We start from the raw sequence: 27,466 nt of genomic DNA on the forward strand, positions 1-27,466 counted from the left end.
GTCACACAAGCGGCCGTGATGTAGAGTGCGATGAGCATATAAACAGATGAGGAAATACACAGAGTTAAACTAATACATGCACAGAATATGAGAGGAAAGAGTGAGTTCACACAGAATACAAAAGAGTATAACACGTAATATACAAGCACTAATAATTACAAATAATGAAGGCAAGTTGCAGTTACATTGTGTGTCTATTCAGTGCGATATCTAGTACTTGTTAAGGATGCCTGTCTCTTCGTTAATATGTTCAAGTGCATTCAATGCTTTTCGCTGTGCTATTTTTGATGGCCATGGGCCCAGCAACATTGCGAGTGAAAAAGGTCGGTGAGGATCAGTGAAGTGTAGCTCTTGTTCTAGCTGCCGTCTTTGCGTCGTGTATATGGGGCGTTCGAGGACTAGATGGCGAACATCCTCATCGTCGTGGCCACATTGAGCAAGCCGGGGAAGAAGCCCGTTTTATTTGATACAGAAAATGTTTGCCGTACGCTGTCCCAGTTGTGGCAGTTGTGACAGGACGCTGTGACAGTTGTTCTTACGAACTGATCTAGCGTAACTGCTTCGGTAATACGGGCACTGGGCACGTATTTTAAAAAAACGTACTTCCGCTATAATTGTCTGTAAGACAAAATTCCAGCCAATTGTGACACTGGACATGTTATCAGCTAAGGTGACTGGTCAATGGCAGACAGCCCTTGCGAACAAAGAATCAAGGCTATTCCGCCCTGCGAAGGTGGATGATCAGCGGAGCTATAAACACCATGGTAACAAAACTTGTGGTAAAGACTGTATTGGCATCATTCAATGTCACAATGATTTTGTGGTCACTATGATATACACTGATCAGCATACTCGCTACTGCAAATCCATTCTTGGATAATGTCAAATCGATACACGTACGCCGCTGGGTGGTTGGTTGGGCCGGACTGGTGTGGAATCTCAAGCGGCGTGCAACACAATACACGTAAACCACTCCCTTTTCGGTCCCGACACATCCACATTGAAATCACCGACAACGACCCCAGGGGTAATGTCATCGCACTTTTTTTTGCCATAAGGACTTGCACTTAAGGCATAATTATTTATGTCTATATGTGCATATGTGTACATGTCATCGAAACTAACCCACCCAAAGTGAGTAGCCATGAACTTTATGAGGCTGTGAGCCATTGCATTTTTCGCTTGCTTACGGAGGTATGATCCATTGTTTATGAGCCATTGACGAGGACACTCTTTGACATGCTGTTCTGCATGTTGCATGCGTAATTAGCATGTAAGCACTGTTCGCTTCACTTTGCTAGCAGAGTGCTTGTAGCCTCTGCCTTACGGGACCATCAGCCATTGCATTTTTTGCTTGATTACGGGGGTTTGAGCCATTGATGATGATAGTTCTTGTGTGCGGATACAAAAATTCTATCGTACCCTAGCCATATACAGCTCCACTGTGAAAAAAGCTGACTCGCCATCCCGGCCCGGCGAAAGTGCATGTCCAGATAAGCTGTTGCAAAACCACTGCACCTGCTGATGGGTGTATGAAATGTTTTATTACTTTAGAGTGATCATTCAATCAGCAACACTCCACCACATGCTATGGAAGTGCAACCATCAATACCCAGACCTTAATCCCGTGACCCTCTCGTCGAGATGGCACGCCGCCCTGCGCAGCTCCCATCTTGACGACCAACTCTGGGCTACCCAGCTGGCCTATGAAGCGGCGAAGAGGCAAGACCTCGACGTCCCATCGTGGGAGGCCTAGGTGCAGCCGACTAAACTGCTGGTTCTCATTAAAGTTCCTTCTCTCTCTCTCTCTCTTAGAGTGATCGTAGTGATAATCACTTTGGTGGTCGCTGTGATTCCTCGGGGGCCCTAACTCTGTTTGGCTTACCCATAGCAGTGCTGCAAGGGGAGTGCCTACGGGAGCTGAGCTGCAATCAGGGTGGTTCAGCCAGCATGCGAATTATGGGAAGTACATGGATTTGCCTAAAATTCGCCCTTCTGGCTTCAAACGGCTTCGTGGCCTCGTAACCTCGTCATTTTCAACATAGTAATCTGTAATAAATGAATAAACATTATTAAATACGTTCGAGGGGTAGATTAGGACACCGGACCTCTAGTACAGAAGCCCAAAATTGGAACCATTACGCCACGATGCATGCATCGAGAAGCGGCATAGAACGCCTTTCTGAATTTCTCGCGGGCTATTCTTCCGCTTGTTTTTTATTGAAGTGAATGCTGTTCTGTATGTTGCATGCATGATTCCAAAGAATGTATGCACTTTTCTCTTCAATTTGCTGAGTGCTTGAAGCCTGCTTCACTTCCGTCGCTAGTCGGCCGGGTATTTCGCTACCTCCGAGATCGGCCCACATTTTTGCTAGTGGACGGGCACAAGAAAAATGCCGACCAAATCGAGGCTAACATATTCGCTGTAAAATCTTAGTGAATTCAGCCTCAAGGATCTCATTCCCAAGGCTTTTCGTTCGCAAGTACTCTTTGCCATTGGCCAACCGTCATCGCTGATAACATGTCCAGTATCGCAATTGGATGAAGTTTTGTCTTGCTAACAATTATAACCGTGGGATAGTTTAGTGAATACGAGCACTGATATTTAGCCCGCCTTCACTAGGCTATCATGCGACAGAAAGTTGATTTTCTCGTTTTTTGGGTGGGTAGTGCATCGTTCGTTCTCGATTGCGTATAACAAATTTAGGGGCTAAACTTGGTTTCAAAGAAAGACCAAGGACATCGCGAAAGCCTGCGAGATGACAATTGAGAAAGCGTCGTCACTTTAAGCGATATGAGTACCACACGAAGGACCAAAGAACATGGTGGAATTAGCGATGCTTCTCTAGAAATCATGGGGACACGTAGGCAGTGGTCGTTTATATTGTTACAAAGGGTCACTGCAAGTAAAATACGCGGGAAGCGAGAGTGAAGAAAGAGGAGGACAACGTTGCTCCTACAATTTCCACCATTATTTGTGCCTTGGTGATCATTAAAGTGGCCCCTTAACCCTCGCTGGAGGTTGTAACAGATTGGTGGAAGGTGCGGGGTAAGACGAAGACGAACCCAACGACGGAAGCTCTACTCCCTGGACTTCGCCGCAGTCGCCGCCTTGCTGGACTTCTGCCTTCGCTGATCGAAATTATGTCCCAAGTCCAGACCACTGATGCGGTGGGGGCAACTCCTACGGGCTCCTTGCCATACTATCGAGTGTCGCCGCACTTTGGCGGTACCTCAGGAGAAGACGTCGATGAGTGGCTCAAACGGGGGAGCAGAAGCAACGGCTGGGACTCGGCAGCGCCGCTCAGTCATGTTGTGTTTTCACTAACACCGCTCTCATGCGGTATGAAACCACGAGGACATGTTGACAACTTGGGATCGTTTTGTTGAGGAAGTACAGAAGTGCTTTGGCGATTCTAACGCGAAGAACAAGCGAGCAGAGCAGACATTGGCTCAGAGGGCACAGCTTCCAGGGGAGACATGTACCACATATACAGAAGAAATATTGAAGTTGTGCAAGATAGTGAATCCCAGGATGCCGGACGAGGACAAGTTTGGACACGTTCTTAAGGGGATGACCGAAGACGCGCACAATTTCCTGATTGTTAAAGAGAACCTGAACTCCGTGTCCGAAGTAATGCATCACTGTCGCACATATCAAAAGCTGAAGATGGACAGATAGCTCCGAAATTTGGCCGTCTGTCGAACGTGCCAACAGTGGCCAGTGCCGATACTATGCCGCCTACTGACTTCTCGTCGACAATTCGGCAATTTCGTAAGAGAAGAATTCCGTCGATGTCTGCAAATCTTTCATTGACCCGGTGGCTTTCAGGACGGCTATGCAACAGAAACAGAACGCACGCGAACGCCGGCCGCTCCGGCCCTATGGCAGCGATCAGTTATGCAGCAAATGTCGTCGAGGAATACCAAGGAACATTGCGATCTGGGTACTCATATCCACTACCCTCCAATTACGAACGCCACTTTCGCTCGTCGCGTTTCTCTCAACGAATGTTCGCTGGCTACCGTCCCCGTGAAGAGCGATACTCCCATTCAATTCCTTCTGAAAGGCCTGGTTACTCCGAGCTTCAGCAGGTGTCTCGACTCCTTCCGGTGTGCTACAGCTGTGGCGCCCCGGGTCACATCTCGCGCTTTTGCAACTACCGCCCTTCATACCAGCGAGAGCCCAGCCTTTAGACCGCCCGTCCTCTACGTCATGGCCACCACGCACACCTCCCGGTTTACGCTACCCCTCACCAGCCTCTGATCGAAGTTTAACGCCGCCACGAGCTCCCCGTGCTCCATGATCCCCATCGCCGCGGCGATGCACGCAGTCACCGCCGCCGGAAAACTAGTCGGTGCAGCCAATGGGGTTGAGACGGCAAGGTACCGCGCACTATATACAGATATACCCCCGTCAGCGTTTATGCTCAAGAACAAAGTTCATGTACTTGTTGATAACGTACCGAGCATGACACTTGTGGATACAGGCGCGACAATATCTGTGATGAGTGTCAATTTTAAGAGGCTTCTTGAACTGAAAGTGATGTTTTATTTTAGCCGTGGTGCGACATTCCGCAGTGTGACTGGTGATGCGTTGTGTCCTGTGGGAGTCTGTACTGCAGACGTGTCTTTGTGTAGCAAAGCGTTTCCCTATGAATTCACGGCGATTACACGATCTACACATGACGTCATATTGAGAATCGATATTTTGCGTAAGTGTGGGGCAACTGTTGGCTGTAAAAGTGGGCACATTTCCGTCCGCGGTAGTTTCCCAGCTGCGCTCTTGGAGAATTAATCACGTGATGAATGCATCTTTGTCGTCTCCGAGGACATGGTCATTCCTGCATTTTCTGCTGTGTGCGTTCCAGTAACCTCTTCTAATAACGACCTTGCCATGTTCGATGCCACACTGGAACCAATTCAATTTCGTTGTGTGAAAAAAAAAATGTTAGTTCCCCATTGTGTGGTGTCTGTTCTCGAAGGACGCCAAGTGTGTGGACCATCAACAGTTCAATGGAGCCTGCAGTGTTGCCTCGTGGCATGAAACTCGCTGTATTCAAACCCGAATCCTTTACGACGCTGGTTGCGCTTGTTGGTGCTACAAGCGAAAATGAACATCTATATCTTCAAGGATCAGAAGATTCACAACTCCCTCAAACCATTAGCAAGTCACTTAGTCAAAGCGAACGTCATACACTCTTGGGCGTTCTCTCCAAGCACTCGAAAGTGTTCGAATTTTCGAAAAGCAGCGAAATTCCTTTAATTCGAGCTTCTCGAATACATCATCGGATCAACACCGCTTCGGCGCATCCCATACAGCAGAAACCTTACAGAGTGGCACCGTCAGAGCGCAGCATCATCAACGAGCAAGTGCAAGACATGCTAGGAAAGGGAGTAATTCAAGAATCGGCGAGTCCCTGGGACGCTCCCGTCATTTTTGTGAAGAAGAAAGATGGTACATGGAGATTCTGCGTTGATTACCGCCGACTGAATTCCGTTACCAAGAAAGACGTCTATCCGCTGCTCCGTATTGATGACGGCATCGATTGTGTGCATTCCGCTTCCTACTTTTCTTCCGTGGATCTGAGAGCAGGTTATTGGCAAATTCCGATGCACCCAGCTGACAAGGAAAAGACGACATTCGTTACGCCTGACGGGTTGTACGAATTCAACGTCACGCCGTAGGGATTGTGCAATGCGCCGACGACATTCGATAGATTCATGGATACTATTCTGCGCGGTTTGAAATGGCAGATTTGTATATGCTACCTTGATGATGTCGTAATTTTTGGACGCACATTTCAGGAGGACTACATTCGCCTCGCTATTGTACTCGACTGTATCGAAAAGGCTGGCCTTGAGCTGAATAAAAGAAATGCCATATTGGCGAGCGCCAAACTGTGGTGTTAGGACATCTCGTCGATAAAGATGGCATTAGACCCGACCCACAGAAGACGGGAGCTGTGGAATCATTCCAACAACCTAAATCTGTCAAACAGCTTCGTAGCTTCGTAGAGCTCTGCTCATATTTCCGGCGGTTCATAGCTGGTTTCGCGGATGCCGCTCACCCTTTGACGAATATTGTGCGCAAGAACACTCCGTTTCAGTGGACATTTGAGTGTGAAGCCGCTTTTCGCCAGCTGAAGCTTTTGTCAACTTCACAGCCAATACTCCGGCACATCGATCCTTCGTCTCCAACAGAGATTCACACAGACGCAAATGGCGTCGGCATCGGTGCCGTCTTCATTCAGCGCTCTAGGAACAACGAACATGTCGCGTACATGAGCCGTTCTTTAAGCAAGCTTGAACGGAACTACGCTGTGACGGAACAAAAATGGCTAGCAGTTCTATTTGCCGTGCAGCGGTTTCGCCCGTACAACTATGGTCGCGTGTTCACCATCGTCATAGATCACCATTCTCTGTGCTGGCTGGTCAATCTTCGTGACCCGTGCGGTCGTCTGGCGCGATGGGCCCTTCGTCCACAGGAATATGTGTTCACTATTTCGTACGAGAGTGGCTGTTGACACGCTGACGCGGATTGCTTTTCTAGCATGCCACTACGTACGAAGGATTGTGAAGCCGAGAACTTTGATCACCTTATCGCTTCCCTTTCGCCTCACTTTCCCGATGCCTTGACATTCGCCGCAGAGCAGCGCAAAGACCCAAGCTTGAATGCTCTTTTCTCTGCCACAAAAGGGCCTATAACCGCAGGTAGATTTTGCGTCCGAGATGGTCTTCTTTACAAGAGGAACTTCTCAACGACGGGTGCCCGCTTTCTACTTGTGGTTCCGGAGTCTCTTTACACATCTATTCTGCGCGTTACGCACGATGACCCGATCTCAGGTCACTTAGGCATCGCGCGGACACCTAGCCGTACTAAAGAAAGATTCTGCTGGCCTCAAATGCGCAAAACAATTGACACCTATGTGGCCAGTTGTACACTACAGTGCCAAAACCACAAGCGACCTACCTCAGCTCCAGCCGGTCACCTGCAGCCTGTAAAGCCCCCAAGTTCCCCTTTTGAAAAGGTCGGCATAGACCTGACCGGACCGTTTCCGCGTTCTTCAAGAGGCAACCGGTGGATCATTGTGTGTGCTTACTACCTGACGCGGTATTGTGAGACGGCCGCTCTATCCTCCGCCACTGCAGCCCAGGTTTCCCAGTTTTTGCTGCCTTCAATCGTACTCCAACACGGGCCGCTTCGCGTGATAATAAGTGACCGTGGTCGCCAATTTATTGCCGATATTGTGGAAGAATTACTGCGTTCGTGCGCCTCTACGTTCCGACACCCAACAGCTTATCATCCACAAACTAATGGGCTCGCCGAGCGCACAAACCAAACATTGGTAAACCTACTATCAATGTACGTCGCTTCGCACCACAAGAACTGGGATGAAGTATTACCGTTCGTGACGTACGCTTTCAACTCTGCGAAACACTAAACGAGCGGTTTCAGCCTTTTTTTCCTTCTTTACGCGCGCCCACCTCGTGATACGCTTCTGGACACTTCTCTTGTTATCCATGAGGATTTGTCTATAGCGGAGAATTTGTACCGTGCAGTTGAGGCTCGTCGACTTGCTCACTTACCTACATTGGCCGCGCAAGCCCACACTAAAACATGCTACGACAGTCACCACCAACATGTTACCTATGTTCTTCGCGACCTCGTGTAGCTGTGGACTCCAGTATGCAGACGTGGCTTGAGCCAAAAGCTGCTTGCCGACTATGCGGGGCCGTTCGTTATCCTCGATCGTCTAAGCGAAGTGAACTACACGATTATTGCACGTCTCCCTTCCAATGGCCGCTGTTCACGCAAGACTGAGGTGACGCCTGTTGCCTCCCTGAAGTCGTTCACACGCAGGACGCTGGAGTGACTCGTCCGGAGGGCTTCGTCTGGGAGAGGAGTAATGTTACAAAGGGTAACTGAAGGAAAAATACGTGGGAAGCGAGAGTGGAGAAAGAGGCAGACGACGTTGCTCCTACAATTTCCACGATTATTTTGCCTAGGTGACCATCAAAGCCGCCCCTTAACCCTCGCCGGAGACTGTAACAACATTAAGAGAAATGATCCCAAGGCAAGGAAAACACAGTCAGACGTGGCAGAGGATAACTCAGAGTAAAAAGAAATCTGCAGACTTCATAGGTTGCTTCGGCTCTGATCGTTTGCACTGCAGCATAATCTCAGAACAGACACGATGTTCTAAAGAATAACGCTGCAGCCCCAGCATCTGACACGTTCGTTGCCAATAGAACATTTTCGTTGCCATCTAGTGCATCTAGTAGTGATGTAACCTGAAAATCTAAGACTGTTTGTAGGAGCATTTAATCAATGCATCATCCGCCGCCAGCGCTCAGGGGTTTTGGCGTTGTGCAGCGGGGCACGAGAGAGAGAAAGAAGAAAGGGAACAGGCTGAGAGGGCAACCACAAGATAAAATCCGGTTTCCTACCCCACATTAAAGAATGGGGGAACGAGAGCTGTCTTCTTTCTGATGAGCACGATATGATCGGTTTGGCTTTGCCCAGAAAGTTTTGAGATTGCCTCTGCGGCAATCTTTTAACTGCACCGCAGTAGATTAGCGTAACTGAAAAAGCAGGATATGAAAAAGCAGGATATTTCCGACACTTAGTCGTACATTCCTCCTGAGTTGTAGCAGTATTTCGGTCAGGAACAAAACCCTGCTATAATACAGCGCTGAGTGCGACTGAGGGCTGTAAATGAGCCTGCTATTGATGCGAAAGCGTCAAATGGCCTATTCAGCGATAAAGCCGGCGTCTGTCGTCTGTAGCAGCGAAATGGCCCCTAAACACGCAATGGATGGATGGATGAATGGATGGATGCTATGAGCGCCCCCTTTGGAACGATGTCGTGGGTTGTGCCACCATGCTCTTATTATTATATGGCCTAACGTCCTATGTTAAAAAACACGATACATTCCCATACCCAACTTTCTAAAACCCTATTTTGAACTTTATTTTGGTACACCTCCATTGTTTGTCTTCTCCCTACTTGTCTTCCACCAATCTTCCAATACCCTCTTGCTAATCTCTGTTGCGGAATGCAAGGGCTTCAAGGAGGCCAGAGGTGCCTAAATCGAACGCTGGGCAGATATCTTCACATTCTTATAAATCATGATCCAGCGTTTCCCTAGCTTAGCCACAGCAAGCATGTGCTTCTTCTTCCTTGTTGTATATAAGTGCGTGTTCTAAGGCGTCTTGATCTCGCTTCGAAAAGTAAAGAGCTTCCCTTTGAATTGTCATAAATTGTTTCTTTCCTGATTTTGTTTTTTCCTCTTCAGTAGTTGCTCATAGCAGGTTTATTTTCCATTGCCGCCGCCCATGGGATTATCTCAGCCTCTCTGATCTTCCGCTTGACGTTCTTTGTTGCCACGTTGCTTATCATACAGGTCGTATATTTGCTGGTAAGCGTCCTAGTTCTTTTTCTCAATTGTGAGTCAATGTTTGTCTTGTACAAATACCTGAACACTCCTGCTTCCTTTTGCTTTCTTCCATATTCCTCAGTCTTTCTTCATAATCAATTTTACTGTGAGCTTCCCTCACTTCAAAGTTTGTCCAGCCCATATCACCCTGCACAGCTTCATTTGTAGTCTTCCCCTGAGCACTCAGTGCGAGGCATCCCATTGACCTTTGGTTGTCATCGAGTCCTGATTGTACCCCTGATTTCAAGCAAACAACCGCATTTCCAAAGGTAAGTCCCGTAACCATTACATCTTTCCACATACCCCTGAGCACCTCGTACCTATTGTATCCCCATAGCGCTCTGTGTTTCATTATGGCCGCATTTCTCTTCCCTTTTACTGTTATTGCTTTTTCCGTTGTTTCCATATATCTATTGCCTTCGTTTATCCACATAGAAAGGTATTTATACTCTTTCACGCGAGGTATTTCCTGGCCCTGTATTGGCACTGCCTGTTCACTGTTCTCATTGGGTATCATAATACCACATTTCTAACGCTTATTTGAGGCCTAAATTCTCGCCTTCCTGTCCACAGATATTAGCGAGACCTTGCTTGTTAGCTAGCAACACAATGTCGTCCGCATAAAACAAACCTGGAAGCTGCTGCTCTACTACTTCACCCGCCTGTTTGTATAAGAGATTAAACCGGATATTACTTCCCTCTAGCGCCCTGTCCATCCTTACTATGTACATCATAAACAGCAGTGAGGATAAAGGGCACTCCTGCCTCAATTCCTTATTGATATCCAACTTTATCCTCGTTTTTTATCCCTTCTCATTCAACGCAAACGGTATTTTCTAGGTTACTCTCTTTTAAAAGCTATAGAAAATCGTCGCCTAAGCCTTTCCCTTCCAGAATATCTCACAAAATGCTGCGGTGTACCTTGTCATATGCTCCTGTAATGTCGAAAAAGGCCACGTATAACGGTGTCTTTTCTACTCTGGATATTTCAATACATCGAGTAAGGACAAAGAAGTTATCATCCAGACGCCTACCTATTCTGAAGCCATTCCAAGTTCTCCCAAAAGGGCCGTTTCTCTGTCCATGCTTGCAAACTTCATTTAATTGCGTGCATTGCAAACCTGTATAATACCGATCTAATGGTCAACGGTCTATATAAGTGAATTCTTTCTCCCACTTACCTTTATAAAGTAAATTCATTCTACTTCATCGCCAACTATATTCTATTCGCCTATCTTTTAAAGTTTTGTTCTGCTGTGTTCAACAGAGCTTCCTTAGTTTTTGATCCTAGTTCATTAATCAGCCTAACGGGAACCTCGTCTAGCCCTGTGGCTGTGCGCTTAGGAATTTTCTCTTTGGCTGGCTTGCTTCCTGAAGCCATTCCAAGTTCTCCCAAAAGGGCCGTTTCTCTGTCCATGCTTGCAAACTTCATTTAATTGCGTGCATTGCAAACCTGTATATTACCGATCTAATGGTCAACGGTCTATATAAGTGAATTCTTTCTCCCACTTACCTTTATAAAGTAAATTCATTCTACTTCATCGCCAACTATATTCTATTCGCCTATCTTTTAAAGTTTTGTTCTGCTGTGTTCAACAGAGCTTCCTTAGTTTTTGATCCTAGTTCATTAATCAGCCTAACGGGAACCTCGTCTAGCCCTGTGGCTGTGCGCTTAGGAATTTTCTCTTTGGCTGGCTTGCTTCCAGTTGAAATTTTTCAGCACCAGTTCCTTTTCCGTTTGGCCCTCTTTCATGCTCTTTTTTTCCTCAAGTACAACCTCGTCATTGCCTTGGTGTGATTCTGCGGTTATTTTGCGGGTGTAGTTTAATGCCGCGTTCTCTTACATTTGTTTCCAACTTCGTCTAGGATATGTTGTATTGTGCCAGACTTACTGCCCAATTGTGACGGCCCACTTATGGGGCGCAAAGGTTCGTGTTCTCAATGTTTTAACGGTTCTCTTAGGCGGAGCCTCCGAGAACCCAATTGAGGACAAAGCCGTTGGTTTGAACACACACACAAAGACTTTTAATCAAACTAAAAAGGCATAAGGCAATCAGAAAGAAATAGAAAGCATGCATAAAATAAACACTCAAGAAGACATTGCGGTAAGGAACACACTTAGGGCTTTAACGAGGGCGCGAGTCCGGGCTTGCCACGAGGGCGGGGACGCGCCGCAGTCTCGACGCGGCAACGCGGTGAGAAGCTGGCAGAAGGAGTGGCACCGGTCTCACCAAAGGTCGCGGCGTAAGCTGACCGACCGGGCGCCGGGAGCGCGCCAGCGCTGGCGCCTGGGTGGCAGGAGTGGACGGCGGCGGCGTTCTGGCTGGGCAGACAGCTCGGGCCCGTAGCCCGACTGCTCCCCTCTCGCCCACGGCGCGGAAGCTCGAACGCCGGCCTCGGGCAGCAGGCGGCACGGCAGACGGGGGTGGCGTTCTGGCCGGGCAGCTGGCGTAGAACTCGGGCCCGAAGCCCGACTGTTCTCGTCCTGCCCACTGGCGCAGAAGCTCACCGGCGTTGAGGAGCTGACGGCACGCTCGGGTAGACGGGCGACGCACAGGAACAGGTTGGCAGGAGGCCCCGGGCGGGTGAAGTCCTGGTGGGCTCGGGTCCGGAACCCGACGGCCCGTCTTCAACGCCCGCTCCGGTGGTTGACCTCCTCCTGCCGTCGTTTCCTGGGACTCTCCTGGCGTCTCCCCGGCGTCTCCCTGCGTGTCCTCTTGCGTGTCGCCCTCCGTGTCCCCCTCGTTCTGCCGGCGCACAACGCTTTTTCTTGTGGTCTGGCCGATTTGGCATTCTCGGATTGGCTGCCCGACGCCCCGTGGTCTTTTCTAATTGGTTGCTTTTTTTCTTTTTGTTGTCTTTCCTGCGCCGCGCGTTCTCGTGCCGGACGCTCTTCGTCGTCCTTGTTGTCCTTCTTCCACCTCGGCGCGCGTGCACTCAGCGTCGTCTGCTCTCGACCGTCCCGATCACCGCACCACGTCGCGCACCACACATCACACCAATAAGTTCATGTGGTTCCAAAATATTCTAGGTGCGGCCTTCTTTTTCTAACATATTTCTGACAACCAACTTTCACTTTCACCTTTTATCTTTGCTTGAACCAATAGTTCTACCATTGATTTTTTAACCCCGCATGTTTCTCATTTTCTGGTTACTTCATTCAGCGGTAACTGCGCTTCTCTTGCCTGCCTCCTGGGCTCCCGGAATGCTTCCTGTTCGATGATTGCTTCTCCTATCTCTCTGTTCCACCAGCTTTCCGGTTTCTTTTTTAGTTTTCAACGAGCATGTTGCTTCTCTTTCCGTATTTCAGTCGTTATTCCACTTAGAAGCGCACTGTATTCCCATTTCCGCAATGTCATTGGCTGCGAAGCCACGTCACGAGCTGCAGCTCGACGCAGCAGAGCGGGCGAAAGGTACATCTGCTGCTCCGCTAGAGCGCCAGGTGTTGCGGGAGGAGAGAGGGCATCACCACGAGGCCACGTCCCCCTCGCTCTCGTCACGAGCGCTCCGGAGCAGAGAAGTGCACAGGCCTTGTGCCAGGCAGAGCGGGCGAAAGCGAACAACTGCTGTGGCAATTGCGCGCCAGGTGTTGCGTGAGGAGAGAGGGAATCGCCACGACGCGTTGTCCGATAGGCGTCGCCGCCTAGGTGGGATGCGGCGTGGGCCCCACAGGCTGCTGCTGCTGCTGCTGCTGCTGCTTTCTGGCTCGGGCAGTACATACCGCTATCGTATGTTGCTCGCAGCGCAAAACTCGAAGGGCCACTGAGCATCGTTGACTAGTGAATATTCACAATTTATAAGAAGTGCTTAGGTGTCCTGGGATTTTTAGAAGGAAGTGCTCTCACGACATTGCTACCTGCAATTTGTTGAAAGTTGGCCCATCTTTCGTAATATAATTTTTGAAAATGCTGTTCATTTAATTGCGTTGGTGTATCGCGGTGAAGCTTAACAAATTGCAGAAGGAGAAACAGAGCGAGACAACTTTATTCGTCAGAGTTGGTAGCTAATTCATGGGCTCGTCAGAAAGGCCAGATGGCCGCCAGGGGATGCGTGACGGCGACCACTTCGGCTCGCTTCACAGCTCCGAGTTGCACGTCCGGGCTGAAGCTGAGCAGCACTTCTTCCCACGATGAAGGTGAGGGATACGCCAGGAGATAGGGGGGAGGGGGGTCCTCCTCACAGTCCCAGAGGATGTGACTCAGCGTAGCTAGCTCGCCGCAGAGGTGACAGTACGGACTTGCTCTGTCCAGGTAAATGTGCGAGTAAACGTAGGGGTTCTGTAATCTGCGCCAGGTGATCTCGTGACGCTTGTTTAGTTTACTGTGTGGTGCGGGCCCTATGTGTCGTGTAAGACGGTAATATTGGGTTATGTCTTGGTATGAGTGCAGGACTTCGTTTGAAGTCTCAGGTTCCGGCAGGCCCTCCGCTCGGCTGACGAATCCTCCAGCATGTTGGTGGGCCGTTTCGTTCCCTGGATTCCCCGCGTGAGCCGGGAACCATATCAACTCTATTGAGCGCGGTTCTTCTCTGTTGTACAGTTGCTGTAGGAGCTTTGGTGTGGTCTGCGCCACTATTATTCACGCAAGGTTTCTTATAGCGGTTTTGGAGTCGCTCATAACGATGCAGGCGTTTGTTGAGGCCATGGCCAACGCAATGGCGGCTTCTTCGGCTTCAGTGGGAGTGGCAGTGCGCAGAGAGCTCGAAGCTATCTGTGCCTTGAGTCCTGGACCTGGAACGGTGCAAATGGCGTAGGTGTGGGGTCGGTCAGTGTACTGGGCTGCGTTGACGTACGCCATGGCGGAGTTGATTCCGTACGTCTTGTATAGGACCTGGGCCCTGGCTTTTCTTCCGTCGTCGTGGTGGCCAGCGAGTGTGTTTTTGGGCAGCGGTTTGATGACGAGCCTGCCCCTTATGTGTGGTGGAATGGTGGCGGGGTCACTGCCAGTCGGGGACGCTCTGAGGCCCATTCGAGCGTGGATCCAGCGGCCGTTCTTGCTACTTTGGAGACGGTGGACCTGTCATGCGCGGTGTACTTGAATGAGTTCATTGATGATGTTGTGAAGTCCCAGTTGAAATTTCTAGGTGGATGTGTGTCTTGGTAAGCCGAGGGCTGCCTTGTATGCGTGTCGTATAACGCAGTCGAGGCGAGCTCGTTCTGTCTTCTGTTACTGTAGGTACGGTGAGACGCCTGATGACAAAGGCCTGGGCTAGTTGGAGCAGGTCCTTCTCCTTCATGCCTTGCTTATGCACGCTCACTCTGTGTAGCAGTCTCGTGGTCTGGTTCACCGTCATCTGGAGCCTCTCAATGGTGATGCCGTTCCGCCGGTTCTGCTGTAGTATCATGCCCAGTACTCGCATATGTTCCACAGGGGTTACTGACTGCCGGTTTGCGTGTATCATGATTGGAGGTGGGGATGACTTGTGCTTGCTTCGGTAGGGTGCCGGATCGGGAGGAGTTCCGACTTGTGCTGGGAGCACTCTAGTCCCGCTGCGTTCACGTGTTGCGCAACGATGTTGGTGGCATGTTGGAGCGTTTCTTTAACTGTGCCGTCCGACCGTTCACCCGTCCAGAGTGTGATGTCGTCGGCCTATAGCGTGTGTCTGAGTCCCGGGACTTCATTCAGTTTCGGAGGCAGGGTGCGCATTGCTAGGTTGAACAGGAATGGTGACAAGACTGCGCCTTGCGGCGTGCCTCTGTCCCCGTGCCGGATTACAGGCGAGCGCAAATCCCCGACCGCGAGCTTGACCGACCTGTCTGTGAGGAGCGACCTGATATAGCTGTAGGTTGGTTCGTCGGATTGTAAGTCGGCTAAGCTCTCGAGCACGGCCGCGTGGAGCACGTTGTCAAAAGCCTTATGGACGTCCAGACTTATTACAGCTTTCGTGCTCGAACCGCTTTCTGGATGCAAGAGGTCGTGGTGTAATTGAAGGAGGACGTCCTGGGCAGACAAGTGTGCTCTAAAACCGAGCATCGTGGGTGGTAGGAGATTGTGTTCCTCTGCAAATATCTGTAAGCGGCAGAGTATGACATGCTCCATCAGCTTGCCTAGACGGGAGGTGAGTGAAATGGGGCTTATATTCTCTAGGTTCAGTGTTTTGCCCGGTTTTGGTATGGACACCACCTGTGCGTGTTCCCACCAAGGGGGTAAACGGCTGGAGTGCCAGTACTTCTTCAGGTATTCGGTTATCGCTCCCACCGACTTCCGGTCGAGGTTACAAAGCGCCTTGTTCGTAACCCTGTCGGAGCCCGGAGCTGACGTCGTGCGCAGCTTTTGCAGCGCAGCATAGACGTCTGCCTCCGAAATATCAGCATCCAGCTGTTCATTGGGAGCTCCGACGTAGTGTGGCATGTGCGTGTCGCTCTGTCTCGAGCTGTTAATGTACCGAGTGGCGAGCTCCGCCAGCAGCTCCTCGTCGGTGCCAAGGTATTGGTCTGCCGAAGGGAAAATGTCCAAAATTCCTAGGTAAGTTCTGGCCATGGAGGCCGCATTACGACGGGGGCAGAATTTAAAAACGCTCATGTGCTTATATTAATGTGCTTGTTAGAGAGCCTCAGGTGGTGTGAATTATCTCGGAGTTACGGACTATGGCATTCCTTATAGCATGCGTATTGCTTTATGTCTCTTAAACCCCATAATTTGATTTAACTCAGAAAGAAAGGTTCGCGTTAGAAGTGCCTCTTTTTTTGGTGGTAATATGTAGTACTTACGTTACTATTCACGGCCAGTGCATCGGCTTCCTTCTCATTTGGTTGTTGTCATCGCCGTCGCCATCACTATTATCAAACTAATGATTATCATCGTCTCTTTCGCTGTGACTGTGTTTCTGGCACTGGACGAGCTCTTGTCAAAGGGAGAGTGAGAAACATAGGTAAAAGCAGGAAGTTTAACCGGTAGAAATATCCGGTTTCCTACCCTGCATTGGGGAAACCCGAGAAGTGGGCGAGAAAATAAAAAAAACTTGAACAGTCAAGCTTTGTCTAAAAAGGTCTTCTTGAGACCGTGGCCAGACCTATGTGATTGGCGCGATATTCTGAAGGCTATCGTCAAATTCATGCATGGGAGTGGTTGTGATTTGATGAGTTGAAGAGTCTTCACTGTTCATGTTCATTTAAACCGTCGTCCTCATCACCAGCACTTTCCTCCTTTTCTCCTTTTACCCCCCATCCCACTGCCCAGTTGCTGAGTCGGAAAATACATTCAGGCCAATCCCCTGCTTTTCTATAATAACTATCTGTATCTCTCCCTACTTTTATTGCTTTGGTAGCGTAGATTCCAGATATCTCTTGCAGAAACATCTGCTAAGGATACTTGAGCCTACTGTCACCATGTCTTTATGTCTCTTGGTAGAAAAAAAAAAAAAGAAAAGGGCTACCGGAAAATGAAAACTGTGTTTGTCCGCTCCCAGGATTAAATCCCAGGACTGTGACAAGTGAGCCTTCGCGTCGTCATCATCGTTGTCACTGCGGTTGTAATCGTAATTTGCGTCAGCTACCACAGCTGCTGGAGGCATTTAAGGTTTACGGTCGAGAAGCCTTCTAGATATGGTGTTGCACTTTTCTAGGCCTCTTACGCGCTCACGATAGGGGCGTGCGTGGCGTTTCTCGTGACTGAACGCTGCAGAGGACGTTTCTCTAATAAAGCAAGTTGTTCTAACATGATACACTAGAGTAACGTCTAATAATCAATAAGGCGGATAGTATTAATCGTGCAGATAGAGAAAATTAGAAGAGATCACTTGCTCGGGCCGAATAAACACCTGACACGACGAAAATAATCTTAAAAAGGTAATTTGTACGGAAACTGTCAGAAACCCTAAAGTGAAACAGCACTTGCGCGTAGCCGAATGAACTGTACGCTTGAAATCAGGTCCAACAACAATTTGAACTGTTGCGTGTCATCAGAAGAGAATGGATATCATCAGGAAAATGTGTTTCCAGGTATTCTCCAGCCCGTTGTCCAGTAATGCTTAAATTCAGTGATTGGAAACAGATGACCGTACATATAGCGTTTACAAACACCAAAGGAGAAATGGGAGCAATGGGAAAGAGAGAAAGAGCTGCGTCGGCTAGAGGACGTTGCAGTCTGCCTTTAAACTCATTTACTTGATACACTCGCGAATCAGCGGGAATGAGAAGCTTGGTTTCTTTTTCTTACGACGCGTGTTTACCGCCGACGGCACATCTGCGTCCAAAGTAGAGAGATCAGACGGCTGCATAGTAGAGGCACTTTTATTGTGTCACCGCTGTCTTCGGTCTGTTCGGGCTGCGAGATAGCGGGTCATGTCCTCATGTCCTCGTATTGTTGCGATGCTTCCTTTGCCGTCTATCCCTGAATTCAAAAGGGGCAGGGTTGGGGGGAGGGAGAGGTACAGGGTTGGTGGAATAGCAACCAATGAGGAAATGAGCTTGACGGAGGACGCAATAGAACACGTCAAAACTTCTATTTGCAGTCTCCGTGATTCTGCGTGTTAGAGTGCTTCTTTAGTAACGATACAAGCTAACCTTCTTGCCGGAAGAATAATGACTAATAAAACTAACGTTGCTTACACGGCCATGCTTTCGTTACAGGTCAAAGTGGGTGGCGTTGCATTAAAAAAAAAACTATGCATTTCCAACCATATCAGCACTATATTTCCCCCTTTTTAACTCATGAAGGGTGATCTTTATGAAGTCCTCACTGTGTGCGCAAAGAAAAAAAAATCTGTTTATGCAGCTCAATAATTTTACAATTCTCCCCACCGTTTTTACGGCAGCTCTGCATACTTCACATCAATATGAAGCTAAACATGAACTTATTGGAGTTAAGCACACTCTGTATTTGAATGGTCAGAAACACCAAGTAGTGTCATATTGGTGAATAAAAAGAAGTGGGCACGTATTTGTAAAATCTCACTGACGTAGACTGAATATCTGACTTGCTGCCGCATTAGCTATCGCTTCATTATTGTTTCAACACTTTCAATACATATGTGAGACATATACGAGCTGGCTAATGTCAACGAACACTTAGGTAAGAGATGCTTTGTGAATATGGGCCTTTTTCTTTGAATAGGTCTTATAGGAATAAATTGGTGCGAACGTAGTAAGAAATGTCTACTTCTTTAAAACAAAGTTTCTTTTTGTATCCTAGTTCACAGAACAATTATTAATTGAATTTATCGGTTCTCAGCGGAAAAAAAATAAGGAGAGAAGGCTTTCTTTTGCTCCCATATCATCATTTGAACAAGAGGAATGATCCCTGAAAAAGAAATAGTGGTTGGTGCACATTAATGATAAATTACAAAGGGACATTAGACCATGCCACTAAAATGATGTCTGCCTGTTTTCCACTAGCAAATCAGTGTGCATAATGTTTCTCAGGGTTCCCTTTCCACGGGACACCAGCAGGTGTTCCGCACATGATTTCACGAATGCGAACCGTAATATAAGCGCCTCGCCGCCAATACTTACCTCGATGAACTGCTTATCAACCGGGATTATGCTAAAAACACCAGCAGTGCGTCTTGTCCAGCCACTTCACCTCTCGAAGATAAGACGTCACCAGTTTCCAACACTTGTACACATTCTAGGATGCATAACTATTCAGCGACAACATCGCGGCTCTCACAGAAATGCCTACCAAACACGTCGTGTCGAAGCAGGACCGCAGCAACTGCTTACCAACACTGTAACATAGGAAAGTAACAACAAAAACAACAACAACAACAAACGAATCGCCACCGGTAGCATAGACACACACACAGCGGTTATCCCAGCGCTGCAGTTTGAAGCACGACGCACTGAACGCGCACAGCTGCCATGTCTTGCGCCGATACTGAATTTGGCGAGCTGGGGTCATCGGATCCGCGATTGTCGCCAAGCCTGAGCAACGGTGATGCTACACATTAATCCAAACGCCACTGAATTCTCTTCTGTCCAAGTGTGCGCTTGAGATTGTGCCGTCACGGCTTTCGAATTCGTTAGCGCAAGAGGAAGAAGACGAACACGGCTTCCAGGGCTGTCCAGAAGAGCGTTCCACAGCCAGGTGCGGTTCTACCTGCAGAGGGCAAGAAGCAGATTGTTCGAAATCAACATCCTCAAGATGCACAAATAAAGTTACAATATAAATGAGGAATGACGTCACAACGTAAAGATGTGACATGACTGATACGACTGTAGGCAAATCAAAGCTTCCTCATTTTTGTGGCGCCTGGCCACATCAACCGTGTGGCTTAAACCAACCCTATCAAGGCAGTGTCGGAGTGAGTCGACACCTAGTGAGTGTAACCGCGGTATGTATTCCCGGACGGTCACTTTCAGCAATATCCCTTTCAGTGCACTTATTGACTGGTTGAGTAAAACCGGATGAGTTGAAGGGCTGGTTGAGCATGTATCACGCGAAAGCGACAGTATCACTGAAGGTGATCATACGATAGTACGTCGACGTCTCTGCCGTTCTAACTTAGCATGGAAGCTTGGGCTTCTTGGTGATTCAGTGGAAAAAGAACACAGTGCAAAAAAGACAAGCACACGAGAGAGCGACACGCACACAACGCTTACTTAAAACAGTTTATTCATAATGCCATGAAGGAATAAAGATATAGAGTGCTACCATGCGCTATATGTGAATGATCAACACAAGAACCTCGAACATCATTTGCAATGCTGATAGTGATAAACACGTACTTACAGAACACACGGAAAGTTTGCTATTCAAACCTTGTCAAGATACGCTATTTCCCGAGATGAAAGTGCAATCGAAGGAGAACTGACGCACGAGCTATCAAACTTCCTAATGAAATCTGCCTCAATGAGTTCACGTGTCATCTGCGAACTATGTTTAGCCAGTACTTCGCTTTTTTCCAAGTAGGGATTACACCCGCGGTCGCGGCAAATAATATCCAGATGGCCCTGTACCGTGTTGTACACATTGTTACGGTGCTCCCTGAGACGATCATTTAAGCACCTTCCTGTCTGTCCCACGTACTTTTTTCCACAATAGAGAGGAACCACATACACCACGCCAGTGATGCAGGGCCCTAAACCCTTCCTGTGTTTCACAGCACGATAGCCACGCCTGGCTTGTGAAGCAAACTTGCGAAGCTTCGCTAGTTATTGCAGAATGGAAAAAACCACCGCAACACCAGCGGGTTGCCGTATACCCTGTTCAGCCTGTGGGACACATCATGTATATACGGACGTATTGCAAGTTTTTTTCTTTTTGTTTCCACTGGCGGACGTCGTGCTCGGTCATCTTCGCCACGCTTGATTTACTCAAAAAGCTTTTCCGCGACAACAGATACTAAAGTCTTCGTGTACCCGGCAGACAACAAGCGGTCAACATGAGCATCAAAACTTTTTTGCACAGAATGCGGACATGACCTTCTAAGGGCATGTGCTGACGAGGCACACATTAACGATTCCTTTTTTGACTAGTTTTGAATGTGCTGACTGGTAAGAGAGAAGCGGTTTCCCGCTCCTCGGTTTGGATGACCAGCGCAAATGTCTACTAGACATGCACAGCTTGACGTCCAAAAACCTTAAACAGTTACTTTCGGGTAGCTCATGCGTCAGCTCTAACAGATACAGGTCTTTTCTGAATATATCGAACACTTTTCCTGCAGCCTGCTCAAATACGTTCTCTGGAGATTTAATGACAACTAAAAATTGTCTATATATCTGCACTCTTTTGCAACCAGGGTCATATCAAGAAAACTTTGCATAATGCGGTCTTTATGTGCGAGGTAAATACCACTGAGGAGAGGCGCAAGATATGAACCTATGCACTTTCCACTTTTTTAAATGTACTTGTCTTTCCCCCCAAGAGACAAAGGTAGATTTAAGATAAAATGAAAACAATTCTAAAAACCCACTCACCGTAATTTTGTGTCTCGTTCTGGAACGCTATCAATCCAATGTTGACTACGCATTCTTCTACATATCTTAGCATCTCATCATGTGGGAGGGAATAATACAGGTCTTTTACATTGATAGAATAAACCCTCAGACACTTATTGTTTCCGTTTAAAACCCTGATGACAGCATCCGAATCTCTTACCAGATAGGGGTCGTCAATGGTTAGTAGACTAAGTTTATTCTGCAGGAAATATGACAGCAGATTTCTGCCAAGTCCCTTTTTGGTTACAAGTACTCGTAAGGGCAGTCATTCTTGTGCGTTTTAGTGGTAAAACGGAAGTCCATACTTAGGTGTGCTGATTTTTCGACTGACTTTGCTAGTTTGCCAAGGCATGGTTTATTAAGGAAATGTTCTTTAAGGAAATCAAGCACGGCGAAGCTGATCCAGCAGCACGTTCACCAACGTAAAAAAAAGAACTTGTAGTACTTCCGTATGTAGATAATGTGTCCCACAAACTGAAGAGGGTAAGGCAACGTGCTGGTGTTGCGGTGGTTTTCCCACTCCAGAAAAACTAGCACAGCTTTACAAGTTTACTTCACAAGCCAGGCGTGGCCATTGTACTGTGAAACACAGGAAGGTTTAGTGCCCTGCATCAATGGCGAGGTGTATGTGATTTCTCTCTTTTGTGGAAAAAGTACGTGGGACAGACAGGAAGGTGCTTGAATGATCGTCTCAGGGAGCACCATAAGGATGTGTACAACACGGTACAGGGCCATCTGGGTATTCATTGCCGCGACCACGGGTACAAGCCCTACTTGGAAAAAAGCGAATAGCTGGCTAAACATAGTTCACATCTGACAAATGAAATCGTTGAGGCAAGTTTCCTCAGGAAGTTTGGTAGCTCGTGCGTCAGTTTTCCTTCGATTGCAGTTTCATTTTGGGAAATCGCATGGGAAATGGTTTCAATTGCAAACATTCAGTGTGCACCGTGGGCGTGTGGTTATCATCATCAGCATTACAAATGAAGCTCCAGGTATTTTGCCGATCATTCACATATTGCGCTTGGCAGCATCCTATATATTTATTCCTTAATGGCTTCGTGAGTAAACTGTTGTAAGTCAGCGCTGTATGCAGGTCGTTCTCTCATGTCCTTGCCTTTTTTGAGCTGTGTCCTCTTTCCACTGGCGTTCTAACGCAGAAAAGTTCGTGATTCGGGCCTTAAAAATTTTGCCGACGATTACGATACTTCCTAATCTGAAATTTGAGCGTAGCTCAGGTGCTACTTGAAGACCATCCCCATCGCTCGTCGGCCCACAAAGCTGTGAAGGCACTTTTGTCTGTCTTGAGGACGACTGGCCTATGTGAACGCCTTTGACTCGTTCAGGCCTCCCGCGTGCGTGCGCGAGTTCACCGCGGATTTCCTCCCCACCCCTCCTTCCCTCTATCTCATCTTTCCATTCCCTCATTCGCGTCCCCCAGAGTAGAGTAGCCAACCAACGCATTTCTGGTTAATGTCCCTGCATTTTCTCTTTATTTCCTCCTCCTCCTGAGCGCAGCTGTATACGTGTTTTCGTTTCGCGATATAGTGCCTGGTGAGGACAATCTCGTGCGGAACGTAGCAAGCGGAGCGAAGTGTGGCGCGACTGCCTCGCTAATCGGGAGATCACGAGAGGCAGCGCATGGGGGATGCATGGGCGCGATTCACAGAAGCCCAGACAACCTCCGCCCACGCAGCCCTATGTTTCCACGCAGACCGCGCGCGCTAGTTTGGCGCCATCTCGTGGCCATCGTCGCCGCAAAGCCCCTCCTGCGCGGTACTGCAATTTTCTTCTCACGCTTTCGCCATACTCTCCTTTTCCGCTTTCCTCCTCGCGCTCTCTTTGATCTCGCCCCTTTTTTCAAACCCCGCTGCGCTCTACATTCGGTCTTAGCTTTCGCGGTGCTCATTCGCTCAGTTATGAGGTAGGACACGGACGCTCGTCGCAGGAACTGGCGCCGAAGAGCTGAGCTCTAAGATGACCAATTTAATTTTACGCTGAATCAAGCAGAGCAGCCACATAAGAAGTCAATAAAAACAGGAGACATAGCATGATTGTCTGTGAAAGCAATGTGTGGCACTTGCGCTATCATACTGCAGCCTTATCAAAATGGCACTTGCTCTATCGCACTTGCGCTATCATATGGCATTTCATCCATTTGTATGTACTGACGTGTATCGTCAGTACTTGCGCTACCCAGTGCCACTCTCGCTATTTTCCGCTCTTTAAATTTTGTCAATTTTGTAAGCACATGTGCTCATCAGTCATGCATGTAGCTTACGTTCAGCGAAGGATAGATGACATCGTAAATACTTTCACAAAACCAAACGAATCACATTGAAAATGAACATAAAGTGTATGTAACAAGTTTTATTCGGGTTGTCTGTTTAACAGTACTTAATTGACAAGTTCACCTCAAGGACAATGATGTGAAATGACGTTTTATAAGTGATATATTGCGTGCTGACCACTGAGTGCACAGGATCCTGCACCATTTTAGGAACCTCCATGGCGCTCTGACTGGGGGCAGTGCCTGCGTTATAGTGCTAAATGAAACTTTAGAATGCGTCACATCAGCCATTATCCCAAGAACCTGGGTATTATGTGACAGTAATGTTTGTTCAGTAGTGTTTAAAGGCACGCCACTTCGGCCTTTCTTAGTAAATGCTTTAGGACCCAGAGCACATTACGCAAAAATGATCGGCGTAATTGGCAAAGAATATATACGCTTGTCAGCAGAGAAGTGCAGATCGACAACAACTCATTCAAAGCTGTTGCGTTGGAATGTTTTTTTCATCAGTGTGTTTTGAGTGGCTTTAACCAGATCAATATTGGTGCCCTTGAGAAACACTGCGTTCTGTCTCTACCAAGTACACTTTCTTCCAAACTGAATGCTTAACGTTTCACTTATATTATTTATGTGCATATAATGAAGATAATAATTACATTATATTTCGCTGGGAGATCAGTTCAACAGGTTGGAGGAATATTTGCTTTCTGCTACAGCAGTTAAGAGAGGGGTTGGCGTTTTATTATCTTGTGGCACGTAGGGATCCTTTCAAATGTTTCTAATTTTTATCAGTGTAGAATGAGAACGGATGCCTTGTAATTGTTCTGTAGAGAACGATTGGAATAGTTTTCACAGCTGCTAAATTAGGTAGACTTCATCATTATTTCCAATCAAGAGCGATGTTTTTTTCCTATTAAGCATCGACGTCAGGAGCCTAATAAAGGTTGTCTTCGCCGCGTTCACAGTCATCTTGTAACAGAGCACGCTTTACAGGGTGAAACAATATGTTGAAACGGACCTGTGGCAAGACCACAGCTGTTGCGCATGAGAAAGGAATTGCTAAGAAACCTCCCCTCCTCTGCTGTTTTTCATTCAGGAGACAGCGCAACATCATCGCCACTAACAAAGAAGGCAGAACATAAGGTTGTGACTGTCGGAAGAAAAGGTCGTGATGTCATTGGTGCGTGAATAAGCGTTATTTCGAAGACCTATATGTTAATTCCCCAAGGTGGACGGCCATCCTGTTCCAGGTAGCGGTGAGAGGGAAAATAACAAAAGAAAAATCCAGTAAAGAAGAATTTATGCAGAAATATTACACATGTTCTAATCTAAGCGAAGAGACGCATAAATATAGCGGTAAATAAGTGCTTTGCAGCTAACTTCGATTCGTGCAATTCGTAATGACAGGTGTGTGCACAGATAAGTATCACACATATCAAGCAACATCTAAGGATACTGTGCCTCTTGAGTCACTGCGGGACACGTTCAAAGCTTGCCGGCAGTAATATAGAACATTTATCTGCGGGGAAGCGTTTGTGACATTGTCCTACGCATGACATGCACTGCAGGTAAGTATTTGCGATGACTCATTGTTGTCTACAGGGAACGGTTCGTAGTAATTCATAAAGCTTTCTGGGCCAGTTGGTGCACACTTGATTTGAAAATTGTTACAGCGCTAACACATGCATCCAGAAAGTAACGAGGACGAGACACAGCGCCTGTGTCTCGTCCTTGTTACTTTGTGGATGCATCTGTTAGCGCTGTACCAATTTTCAAATCATGTTCGTATTAATGTGTGTTCATGCCGATGTACGTGCAGTGACGACACATTGCGTGACTCTGTGGCATCTGCACTAAATGCTGTGTTTGCTGTATAATGCCGGCACATGAGCTCGTACGTGGCTGCCTTAAGAAGAAAAGAGACATTTCTAGTTAACTGTCGGTTGGGCCTCCCTGCATTCTGTTTTGATTTTCAGTTTTGTCCTCGTTCTTTGTCATTCGCTGCCATCTATCTGTTCTTCCGCATATTCCGCAGAGGAGAAAAAGCAGGAGCTCGTGCCCGTACTTGCATTTTCAAAAACATATATAACAAAAAAATCATCAATAGATACTAGGTCCCATGTCTTCTCCTTCCTAGCAAAGTCAAGCTTCAAAAATTTCTTCATATTCCTTCAGGACACTGGCTGAATTAACAACCTCTAGCCTGTTTACATCAGCACCATAATACTGGTATCACGCGTACATGCCATGATCATATATTTTTTTGCCTTTTCTTTTTTCTACGGCCTTTCCGTCGCCTATTCTCTTCCCTATATGTGCAGTAGGGTGTAGGCGTCTGCACCACTCCGCATACACTCCGGTAGGATTCTCTGAATTTAAGAAACACATTTTTCTCTCATTTAAGGCAAGTAGGACAGCGTTAGAGGACGATATAAAGGATACAACGTTCCGGACACTAACTATGTTACAAAAGGAATAATAGCAGTTAACAAACCACTACACGGAAGAGAAAACAGAAAAAAAATGCTTAGTTACGAAACAATAAACTTTCAATGTATGTCAAAAACAACACATTGTGGAGTATCACATCTTGTGTAAAAAGCGAATGGCTTAAAGAACCGCACATATACTTTGGGGAGAGGTAACATTTTATTGAACGCACACTGTTTATCACATAAGAAATTGGGGTGTTTTCTTACAACAATTTTCGCTATAGAACTCACAGCAACATTCTTATCACAAACCATGTAAGATACAGTTTATTTTTAATTGTGTGGAGAGAGAGAGAGAGAAATAGAGAGAGAGAGAGAGGGGAAAAGGCAAGGAGATGAACTAGACGCGCTTGCGGGTTGCACCCTGCAATGGGGGAAGGGGTATAGGGATAAAAAAAAAGAAAGCGAGAGAGAGAGAGTAGAGAGAGGGGGCACATTTACGCGCACTTTTAAAAGGAATAAAGTAGTATAAGAAGGTAGTAGACTCACAGAAACTTCAATTTGCGTAGCTTCACACATTTACAAACTCATGCCATCTCCATCATTTCATTGACAACTAATACGATACACTATTTATTCCTTTGGCACTTTTTATTCTTTGCCCGTCACGTGGTCTGATATATGAATGTCGTTTTGACCTTGTTTTGTCCTCTTACGTGCAATGCAGAGTCGCTTTCTTTATTTTTCTGTGAGAGCTTTCTACTTCGAATTTGTTTCTTTTAAGCGATTACCGTGTGTAGGGGTTAATCACAGTTTCTGCGTAGCGTAGACCGGAAAAGAATTGCCGCTGATTAAACCGCGAGGCGCGGGATGCCTGTGCACGCAGTGCGGACAAAGGAGAACGCTTGACGCACGCGAAGGAAATCGCAACTATGCACCCCATGCCGTAGTATATATATATATATATATATAATATAACACGTGCCGCCAAGGTTTGTGAGGAGTGGTGGCGCTGGCTAACACTCCCAGGGTTCTACTAGGACACATGAATACCCAAGAAAGTGGTTGGGGAAACGGCGCCGCGGTAGCTCAATTGATACAGCATCGCACGCGTAATGCGAAGGATGTGGAATCGTTCCCCACCTGCGGCAAGTTGTTTTTTCATACACTTTGATTTCCATTCGTTTATCGTTTCTTTATTTCATTTATTAAGCACAAGGAATTTCCCCTATGTTGTCCTTGGCGTCTCTGTCGGCTTCTTATGATATGACTAATAAAAATCGGGCCCCTCTGTTATCCTGCTTTCTTTTCGTTTATTACATAACGAGGGTCTCGAATCCGGTAAGATTGATGCCTTCAGGTAGCATGTGTGAGTTTATTGACCGGTTGCCTTCACCCAGAAAGATCACGGGCTACTGACACCTGGGG

The 27,466-nt window shown here is 47.4% G+C and overlaps 1 protein-coding gene and 1 long non-coding RNA gene across 4 annotated transcripts in view; one reads left to right on the top strand and one right to left on the bottom strand.

Moving 5' to 3' along the window:
* LOC129387615 (uncharacterized) overlaps positions 1-27,466 on the top strand; it is a 286,099-nt gene that overhangs the window by 170,556 nt on the left and 88,077 nt on the right. The window lies entirely within an intron of this gene.
* Positions 17,654-27,466, bottom strand: part of LOC126541651 (uncharacterized) — a 209,401-nt gene continuing 199,588 nt past the window's right edge. Inside the window, exons 8-9 of one of the 3 annotated variants that reach the window (XR_008614790.2) lie at positions 18,893-19,478; positions 17,654-17,771 (exon numbers count right to left, since the gene is read on the bottom strand). Coding sequence is in view for 2 of the 3 variants with exons in the window: in XM_055076818.2 (XP_054932793.2) it covers positions 26,326-26,462 (137 nt within the window). In the remaining variant the exon portion in view is untranslated. Of the gene's footprint in view, positions 19,479-26,242; positions 26,463-27,466 lie in introns of those variants that run through there. The other 2 variants (XM_055076819.2, XM_055076818.2) reach the window with 2 other exon arrangements.

This window comes from Dermacentor andersoni, chromosome 2 (assembly GCF_023375885.2).
Source record: "Dermacentor andersoni chromosome 2, qqDerAnde1_hic_scaffold, whole genome shotgun sequence".
In the NCBI taxonomy this organism is placed as follows: domain Eukaryota; kingdom Metazoa; phylum Arthropoda; class Arachnida; order Ixodida; family Ixodidae; genus Dermacentor; species Dermacentor andersoni.